The 10,615-nt window shown below is 40.7% G+C and overlaps 1 protein-coding gene across 1 annotated transcript in view; it reads left to right on the top strand.

Moving 5' to 3' along the window:
- The window catches only part of LOC106064402 (dentin sialophosphoprotein-like), a 159,831-nt gene extending 152,785 nt beyond the window's left edge, over positions 1–7,046 (top strand). Inside the window, exon 4 of the mRNA XM_056024090.1 lies at positions 1–7,046. This exon is cut by the window's left edge and continues 40 nt beyond it. Coding sequence (XP_055880065.1) covers positions 1–2,236 — 2,236 coding nt within the window. The 3' untranslated portion in view covers positions 2,237–7,046.
- The last annotated feature ends 3,569 nt before the right edge of the window (positions 7,047–10,615 follow it).

Here is a 10,615-nt window from a genome sequence, read left to right as displayed (position 1 = left end):
CGTGGCCTTAGAGCTTCTCGTACGCAACTTTCGAAGGTTGGGCTTACAAGTTGACCACTACAACAAAGCTGGCTACACGGCCTTGCACGTGGCTGCCAGGAGTGGCTATCTTCAATGCGCGAAAATTCTGGCCATAAAGGGCAAGGCGTCCTTGACCATCAAAGACAAAAACCACCAGCTGACACCGCTAGAGTGGTGCCTGAAACAGGGTTATCAAAAACAGGAAGTTGAGTTCCTAAAACCGTCAGCAAAGTTTTATCGATTGGCTAAGCTGACCACAACAATGGCGAAATACAGGAAAAAGTCCACGCAGGAAAGTTTGCTCAGTTCTCCAGGGTCCCCTAGTTCGTCTCCTCAGAAGGCATCTGAGAAGCCTAAAAGCAAGATGAAAGGGTTTTTAAAAAAGAAGCACAGTACTGATGACAACACAGATGATGCCTCTAACTCCAAAGGCAGTGATTCGAAGTTTTTCGACAGATTTTCTTCTGGGAAGGGAGATCCTCAATCAGGCCAAAAAAGAATCTGGTCACGGAGCAACAAGCAGAGGAGTTTCAGCTCCTCAGATCAACCGGAAGACGTACATATTGAACAAAGCATCAAGGCGGCTTTGACGCACAGCCGTTCTCACCCCACGGAGAGCGCTAATGCCAACGGTAGGCTTTTGCTTAACCAGGGTCATGTGTCCTTAAGTGACGAGTTTGGAGAGTGTGACACTGACGACCTTGACATCTCAGATTCAGACTCCAACATCATACGATTCTGTTCTCCAAGCGAAGGAGACAGGTCTTCTGCAATTTACGCTGAAGGCGGGGTCTACTGTGGAAGTAATCCCGCTAGCGGCGTCGATAATTCGCGACGAAACGACAGCTCTTCGTCCTCTCATTACACAGAAGGCGGCGTCTACTGCGGATACACATCAACGTCTAGTGAAGTTTCATTGCCCTACAAATCATTGCAAAAAGAAGCCTTGGGGCTTAGAGATCAGTCGACGCCTCGCAACGATGAGACAACTTCACCAGAAGCTACAGGCGATATTGACGACGATGACAGTTCAGACAATGACGCCGAGGAAGATAATGACTCGTCAGAGGAAGACGAGGGCGAGGGTGAATTTTGTAATGACGACGTCACGGTAGGTGACTCGCCGGACAACGCAGACGTCAATGAAACGTGCCTGACATTTGTAGCAGAAGAACATGAAAATGGCGAGACTTCGAAAATTCATAAAGATGCAATCATGATTTCAAACGCTACAAACAAATGTGGTTCTCAAACTGCAAGCTGCAGGTCAGACTCCGCAAGTCCTGTTACTGAGATCGAAACGCTTGAATTCCACACAAAAATCTGCCCTGTACCAGAATCCACAGACTCAGAATTAAAGCTCCCTCGTAAAGTGAATTTACACGGTGAAACTCTTCAGGGGCATAGATCATCCCTAGTTTCATCGGCGTCTCTACCCTTACCCACTCCATCAAAAGGTCAAACTACGCGACCTGAGCCCATCAATTCTACTTTGCATAAGACTCCAAAACTACATTCTACTAATGCTGCCGTCGGCCGAGACTTGTCATCCCCTGCGACAGAAATCGAATATCTTGACCTCAGTAGCAGTCCGGACGACTTCAATACGACTTCTGTCTCCAAAAGAACCGATACCAATTTCAGCAAATTAACACAAAATCAATCAAAGAAAGAGTCGACTTCAAGTAATCGTGACACTGATAGAAATAACTCTATATCCCCTATTACTGAAATCGAATACATTGAAAACGATACGATACCTTCAAAAAACAATGTTTTAATGAGCAAAACGAATGTTAATCAAATCAATTGGCCATTAGGAACTGAAACATCAAAGAGCCAAGGGAGGAAACTGAACAAAACCAACAATACGAAACGCGATTTGGAATCTCCCATGACAGAGATAGAATATTTCGATTGGTCAACACCTGTCAACAGCCGATCTTGTACGCCTGCACAAATTGACTCTTTCGGCAACGGCTCCAAATCCCAAAGCCATCAACGTGCCTGTGCAGCGATGACGTCTGTCTACACGTCTGACCTAACGATGACTGACATCGATAAGGCCAACAGTTCCAAATACATTTCGGAGCCTCAGACTGTGGATAGTTCCGCGGCCAGCAGGGCGCCGTCCACTGACAGTAGCGAGGTTTCCACGTTAGACAATCGACTGACTCCCCTACAGTCCAGTCAACGCCAGTCAGGACTCACGTAATTGACATTTTAAATTTTTAGTGTTCATTTAAGACAACTTAAGTTTGCGTTTAAAATAAAACAATATAACTCGTTATTCATAGAAAAAATGTTTCGCAAATTAACTTTTGTTTCATATCAATTTTTGTTTCTGGGTAGGGGGTGGAAAGAACAATTTATGTAGGCGTATTGTATTAATTTAACACCTAGGATTCATATTGATTTTAAATAAATTACATTTAGTGCCAAATTCAACGTCAGATTTCCAGAGCCATTTTGTGACACATAATTATTTGATTCTCATAGAACTCTCTATATATGCAAATGACATTTTAAAACTTAATGCTAAACAATGTTCGGGTTGGGGACTGTGTGAATATAAAACATGAAAGTTTAAGTTATAATTGAAGAGAAATAAAAGAACATCTACCACCAGGGCTCGCGGTGAGTCCATGACAACTCCACCTAGCAGTAGACCAGGTCACTTGGACAAGAATCCAGGTAGTCACTCACCTGGGCAACGCTTCTCAGCCACAGCGTGGCGCGCGGTTGGAAATGATCGTTAGAGGAGACGATTACACCAATAAGGAAGCCAATCAGAACTCTAGCTAGGATGCCTAAGGATCGAGTCCATTGCATTGGCGGGGATGGAAGAGAGCTCTAACAACCATGTCAGTATCCTAACATCATTCATTAGGGGGGCATTTTATGGTGGACACTGCAGATGTGGTACAGAGAAGAAATATGGGGGAGTTAGCTCATTGTGCTCGGCTTCCGGCCTCGCTTCTAACCTGAGTGTCTTGGAATACGAGCCATTAGAAGCAGTGATGTAAAAATTTACATCTGCTTCAATCTGGACATAAGTTAGTTCAGACAGGCAGATGGGGGCAACCTTTCAATGGACTAGAGGTCCAAGTGTTTTGTACTCAACTTTGAGGACAATCAAAGAAGCCACTTAAAGGAAAACATTTCAGATGATACATTTACCACTGGAATAAATCCAACTCTATCTATAATCTATCTTATAAAACAAAAGCTCTTCACTCAGTAAACTTGTGTCATCTTAATGTACTATTTAGAAATAAGGTCACATTTCTATGATTAGTTAGTGAAAATATGAAACGTGTAGTGTTATCAGTTTGAAGGTTTGTAAAGACGCTAATATATTTTTTCTTGATGTTATAATACTGTGTTTTCTCATAACTGTGATCAAATAATAGATGTACATTTCTTCTTCTGTACCTGCGCTCTATCAGTGAGTACTTGACGTCTTTCCAGAATTGTTTCAATCACTTTAGTTCTTTTCTCTTCAATTTATACACTTATTTTCGTAAATAACATTCTGGATTGAATTTGAAAAACGCACTTATGACCTCATAATGTTGTTATAAACATTCCTTTCATTGTTCCATATTCTTAGACCTTGCACGATACATTCTATTTACGACCATAAAAGTTCAAAAGTATTTGTATAATAGTGAACCAATACCAGATCAATGCGTTTCTTTTTTTTATGTAAACTCATCAATTCACTTCCTCCGAGTATGACCTATATACGTTTTCTTTCAACAGTCTCTGCTCTTTTAGCCTCTTGCCTATAGAGTTTGGTTGCTTAGAATCAGGGACAGATTTAGGGGAGGGCAGACGTGGCTACTGCCCCTGGACCTCAGCAAGAGAAGGGCCGCCACAAAAGAGTTTTAAAAAATCATCAGAATTTCAACGGATTAGGAAACGTTCTTTGTTATTTTGTTGATGTTTGTAAAATGTTTTACATGTTTCGGATGTTCCTTCAGAGTTGAAGATAATTACTTCCTAGTCCAAACCTCCCGCAGGACGACGGGGGATGGGAGCGGGCAGGGTTTGAACCCGGGACCGTCGATAAATCTGAACGACAGTCCAGCGTGCAAACCGCACGACCAGGCAGCCATGTAACATTATTGTATACGTTTTGCCACATTGTCCGCGTGCTCGTAAATGTAAAATGCAGCTCTGGATTTACAGCATTGCGTCAACCCAGGAATTTACCACAAACTCAAATGTAATGAGTGTAATCTTTGATGAGTGCTAGTGATTACTTTTGAATGGATATCATTCACTTAAACGAACGGTCACGTGATAATATGTAAAGTAACATTTGTAATAGAGAGAAGCCAAACTCCATTCCTAACTAACAGAAAAAAAGTTATAATAAGCTTTAGGTGAATAGTTTGAGTTTGTTTAATAGTAACAATTTACAACGATATACATAAAAGTCTACTCACCAGGACATACATATCTAACGGGTGTTCACATTCACCTCACATTCACCTATCCCTTAGTCTTTTGGACCGTTGGTGTCACGAAAGCAATTAAATCACACACAGTGACACACATAAATTCTTTACGTATTTTCAATACTTAACTAACGCTCTAAAGACATTGACATAATTGTGTCAATGTAGTAACGAAGTGAGTATCACATATCAAGAAAACAAAAGAAGATAACCTCAAGGTTTTTAGGACAAGACTCTGTCAAAAGTCATCCTTCAAGATACAGTTCTTGAAACACGAAGTAATGGTTGTCCAAAAAAAAAAATCTGACTGGACAACTTGAAAGGATGCACCGGTCTCTTTCTAAAGATCCTTCAAAGGACCGGAAAGCATAAAGAGATTTTGTTACTTCAATTGTTACATCACCCAACGAGTCAAGGGATGGTGTTGATCTCAATGAACAAACTGTGCTACAAAACTAAATCTCTGACATTTCTAACTTTCCGTTCAATAATATTTGACTAGTAAGCGATTCCTAAAATAAGGTTTTTGTTTGTGTACTGGTAGGCGACCCCGCGTTGTCTCTTGTGCAGAAAGGTCTAAACGGAGGTAACACCAAAATAACCGAATCAGTTCACGAAGTCGAATGGCCCACAATGCAAAAAATAATTGACGCTGACGAAAGATGTCGAAAAAGAAGTTTAATACTTAATGAAAGGAACCGTCGAATGTCGCAAAGTTCAATATCTACTCCAGAAACCTTACTGTAAAGCTGGCAGGCGTATGATGTGTTTACTTTCGTTACACTTTAAATCCTAGTCTTCTTTTTACTAGTGGCATCATCGTGACGAAATCAAAACTTTACCCCTTTCATGAAACAAATAACTTTTCGCGCCAAATTCCAACTCGTATCCTAACAGTACCCCGTTCAATGGATGACCAATTTTATGTCCAAAACTGAGATTAAGGTTAAGGGCTTAGAACGGCCATCCCCGTGAAGTCTTTCTGAGTCTATCCAGGACTAAAACAGTTACTCGTCACCCCACTGTATGGAACTTTCTGAGGTTTTTCTCCAAGTGGCCAGGACTAAAACAGTGATTCGTTACCCCACTGTATGGAACTTTTTCAAACTGAGCAAGTTGCCTACATCGAATTCCTTTCCAGGGTCTCGGAAACCGATGCATCGAAGGCGTTGTTTCCCTGAACAGCAAAGTCATGCTCTGCCTTCCCGTGGTGCACCATTACGTCTTGACTCACGACTTTTTCACTGTGGGTGCCATGGTAAGTCCAGAGTAGCTGACAAGTGGTCACGTTTATCTTAGCCAATACTATCGTCCTGCGTATTGAGCTGGCTATAGTATGGCAGACGATGAGACCTTTAAAAATATCAAACGATTTATTTTTTTTTACACATTGATCTCACTGGTACAATATGGTTGATCTAGACAATCATTTTCTTTTTTAAAGCAAGTTCAAAAACTCCGTTTAAAGAACGATATGTAAATCTACCCAACATAAAACTATATAAATTAACACATACAGTTGTCCCCCTTTAGATTATTTGACGAAATAACCACTACATTCTTCTTCTTCTTGAAACTGTCAGATAGAGTTGAGCCTTCAGCTCTTGGAACTCTAAGCCAGCAAAAGTGAACAAGAGCTCCCTCTCACTGGCCTGAAAATGAACAGTGTACACTGTTCTGTCTGACGGGTGGGTCAGACTCGCGGCAAGAGGCCGCGTACACTAAGACCCCCGCCATTTTCCTTTTCTATACCAGGCTAAACCGTGCAGGACACGCCATTTATGTAACGGCCCCTTGAGGAACAGATCCTGGATTGTGACAAGGTTGTGGGAGCTTTTTTACAATTCCGCACAGTGCAATGAGGATGCTCTCGTACCCCCTTAGGCACCCCCACGGGAGTCCTGTTTTGCTACCCTTTAGCCTAATCGTTTCCTCTTACGATCGTTTCCACCCGGAGGCACTATGAGACAGGGTAGCATGCCTGGGAACCACTACATAAGTACAAAGAGACTCTTATCTGTTCGTTGACTTTCGTCCAAGTAGTACTGTAACAATTCGCGTCACCAAATCCCTCCACTTTTCCCGGTCAGCAGCTGTTCTTAGCAGGACATCAAGAGAGAGAGAGAGAGAGAGAGAGACCGGTTAAATCGTTTACGCTTTCCGGCCGGTTTAAATGATTACAAATGTGTCAATAAGTGTTAAGATAAAGAGAGATATGATCCTAGGATGTGCAGGTAGAAAGAAGATTTCCTACGAATCAGTTTTCTTCTCAAAAATGTTAACACAATATGTGAATTGATGTTGAAACTAACAATATGTCAAATATTTTCTTGTTTTCTATTGGTAATCCTAGGCTATCGAACATCGGTTATATTACGTGATATGTTATCGTATACAATGTTATAGAGAGAACAAAACATCAAACTATTTTGTGTGTGTACTTTTCTTCCTTTCTTTTTCTTCCTTTGTTTATGCTTCAACTTTTTTTATCTTAAATCTTTTCATTGTGATTTAAATGTCACCTTTTTATTTCATTTTAAATTATTAATAAAAACTTGCAAAAAAAAATGTTGAATTTTATCCTCTTTTCTTGTTTTGGTAGAAGTTTTTGGTGTATATCTATTTTTTTCTAATTACAATTATTTAGGTTCGTCCACAAGGAATCTTCATAGAGCTTTAAATTTGACGACTTTCGTTGTTCGCTCTGAGTGAAGCCGCCATCAGGTTGTGAGATCTTGGCCAGAAATGAAAACACTGACAATTATGGATGCACGATGAGAATTGAAAGAAACATCTCAACTGGGACTAGATTTAAATGTCTGCCAGTGGTGTCTAGCGTAAGGTCAAGTGTCTAGCACATCTGCCATTGGTACATTTGGTAGAGTCAATCCTTTAGCACGCCTGGCAGTGGTACATTTGGTAGAGTCAATCCTTTAGCACAGTGATTCCCAAAGTGGTCTATATAGACCCCCAGGGGTCTACAAAGACTTCCAAGGGGTCTATGAAAGTGAAAAAACGAATTGGGGGTCTATGAGATGTCCACGGGGGTCTACGATAATAGATTTCATTTAAGCAGGTCATGACTTTAATTTTCACATCACATTAATGTAATTCTTCACACTAATATATAATGTGTACATCACATTAATATAATTCTTCACACTTAGTTAATCCTTTAAATATTTATCCTGCTATCCAAATGAAAACTTGTATTTATTTTCAAGACTTATTTCAATCCCGTTCCTTTTGTCTACATGTAAGGAATGCTGAGCTAAACGAAATGTCAACTGTATAGCGCTCTGATTAGTTAAAATTGTTCATTCCTTCCTTATCAAACATGCCAATTGCCCTTTTTTATGCCGATATGAAACTAATGACACTGGAGGATCATCTGAGACACTGTCGGTATGATAAAATGATTTGAAAAACTTTCAAACATTCAAAGATAAAGTTCAGAATAGACCCACAAAATATGTCTTCGATATCATATAGAGAAGATGATGGTATGTGGGCGTCTTACAATATCTGTTTACTTATATCAAAATAGGGTGGTAGTGGTTAAGCGCTTGGCATCCTAACCTGGGGTCCTGGGTTCGAATCTCGGTGAATTTTGAATGTCATGATTTTTAGGGCTCCCCACCCGTGACCTCCGTGTCGAAGGTGCCGGTCCATCCAACTCTAATGGGTACCTAACTTAAGTTAGGAAGAGTATAGGCGGTTGGTCGTTGTGCTGGCCACGTGACACCCTGCTCGTTAACCGTTGGCCAAAGAAACAGATAATCTTAACATCATCACTCGGTCTGAAGGGGAACTTTACTTTTTATGACCAAATACGTAAAACACTAATGGTAAAACATTTATTTTACCAGCCGTTGTAGTTGTAAAAACTGTTTTACATAAAGCTACATCTGATATTAGTAAAAGAATTGCTTTAATCATCTCTACAGTTCAAAGACACATCGGTGGCATGAGTTATAAAATTAAAAGCTTATTATGTAAGTATTTACAAACGACATCTCTACAGTTTGGGATCAGCAGTGTCGCAGGCTCTGACAGGGTGTAGTGATGTGCGCTGCTAACTGCATTAGGGTCGCTGGCTCCTTATTTTTACTCAGGGTTGACCCACAAAACCTTTCCCATGTTTAAGTGCAAGGCAGGAGAGTTTTTGAATTCTGCTTGGTAGCCAGCCAAGGCTAATGAGCCCTTCCTGCTTACTGGCTTCTCCCCTTCTCCTGGTAGTGACAACATCTTCGCAGACTCAGTATTTGAGCCACACATGATAGATTAAGAAATACACGAAAAACTGCTCTTTGAGAAAATTTTAATGATACTTAAGGCAAATTTGTTAATTAATTAATATTGAATGTTTGAAGCACTACTTCATAGAACAACAAATTCCTATTTGAAACACAACATCTGTAGCAACGGATGATAAATCTGCAAAAAGACATTTCCAGTGTGTTGGTGATTCCAATACATATTTATTTTTATTTTAATTGGTTTCAAAAAAAAAATCTATAACTTAGTATGTAGCTTTAAATTAATTTTTCACTTTTCAACTCACTACAGATAGAAATTAGTTTAACATAAATGTTGATGAATTTGAAAAAATGTGCAAATTAAGCAGGGGGTCTACCGAAAACCAGAAAACATGGCAAGGGGTCTACAACACAAAAAAGTTTGGGAACCACTGCTTTAGCACATCTGCCAGTGGTACATTTGGTAGAGTCAATCCTTTAGCACATCTGTCAGTGGTACATTTGGTAGAGTCAATCCTTTAGCACGCCTGGCAGTGGTACATTTGGTAGAGTCAATCCTTTAGCACATCTGTCAGTGGTACATTTGGTAGAGTCAATCCTTTAGCACATCTGTCAGTGGTACATTTGGTAGAGTCAATCCTTTAGCACATCTGCCAGTGGTACATTTGGTAGAGTCAATCCTTTAGCACATCTGCCAGTGGTACATTTGGTAGAGTCAATCCTTTAGCACATCTGTCAGTGGTACATTTGGTAGAGTCAATCCTTTAGCACATCTGTCAGTGGTACATTTGGTAGAGTCAATCCTTTAGCACATCTGTCAGTGGTACATTTGGTAGAGTCAATCCTTTAGCACGCCTGGCAGTGGTACATTTGGTAGAGTCAATCCTTTAGCACGCCTGGCAATGGTACATTTGGTAGAGTCAATCCTTTAGCACGCCTGGCAGTGGTACATTTGGTAGAGTCAATCCTTTAGCACATCTGTCAGTGGTACATTTGGTAGAGTCAATCCTTTAGCACATCTGCCAGTGGTACATTTGGTAGAGTCAATCCTTTAGCACATCTGCCAGTGGTACATTTGGTAGAGTCAATCCTTTAGCACATCTGCCAGTGGTACATTTGGTAGAGTCAATCCTTTAGCACGCCTGGCAGTGGTACATTTGGTAGAGTCAATCCTTTAGCACATCTGGCAGTGGTACATTTGGTAGAGTCAATCCTTTAGCACATCTGCCAGTGGTACATTTGGTAGAGTCAATCCTTTAGCACATCTGCCAGTGGTACATTTGGTAGAGTCAATCCTTTAGCACATCTGGCAGTGGTACATTTGGTAGAGTCAATCCTTTAGCACATCTGCCAGTGGTACATTTGGTAGAGTCAATCCTTTAGCACATCTGGCAGTGGTACATTTGGTAGAGTCAATCCTTTAGCACATCTGCCAGTGGTACATTTGGTAGAGTCAATCCTTTAGCACATCTGCCAGTGGTACATTTGGTAGAGTCAATCCTTTAGCACATCTGCCAGTGGTACATTTGGTAGAGTCAATCCTTTAGCACATCTGCCAGTGGTACATTTGGTAGAGTCAATCCTTTAGCACATCTGTCAGTGGTACATTTGGTAGAGTCAATCCTTTAGCACATCTGTCAGTGGTACATTTGGTAGAGTCAATCCTTTAGCACATCTGTCAGTGGTACATTTGGTAGAGTCAATCCTTTAGCACATCTGGCAGTGGTACATTTGGTAGAGTCAATCCTTTAGCACATCTGTCAGTGGTACATTTGGTAGAGTCAATCCTTTAGCACATCTGGCAGTGGTACATTTGGTAGAGTCAATCCTTTAGCACATCTGTCAGTGGTACATTTGGTAGAGTCAATC

This window comes from Biomphalaria glabrata, chromosome 3 (assembly GCF_947242115.1).
Source record: "Biomphalaria glabrata chromosome 3, xgBioGlab47.1, whole genome shotgun sequence".
In the NCBI taxonomy this organism is placed as follows: Eukaryota; Metazoa; Mollusca; class Gastropoda; family Planorbidae; genus Biomphalaria; species Biomphalaria glabrata.
Note: the sequence above shows the minus strand (reverse complement) of the source record. Positions and strands in the feature narration are given on the sequence as shown.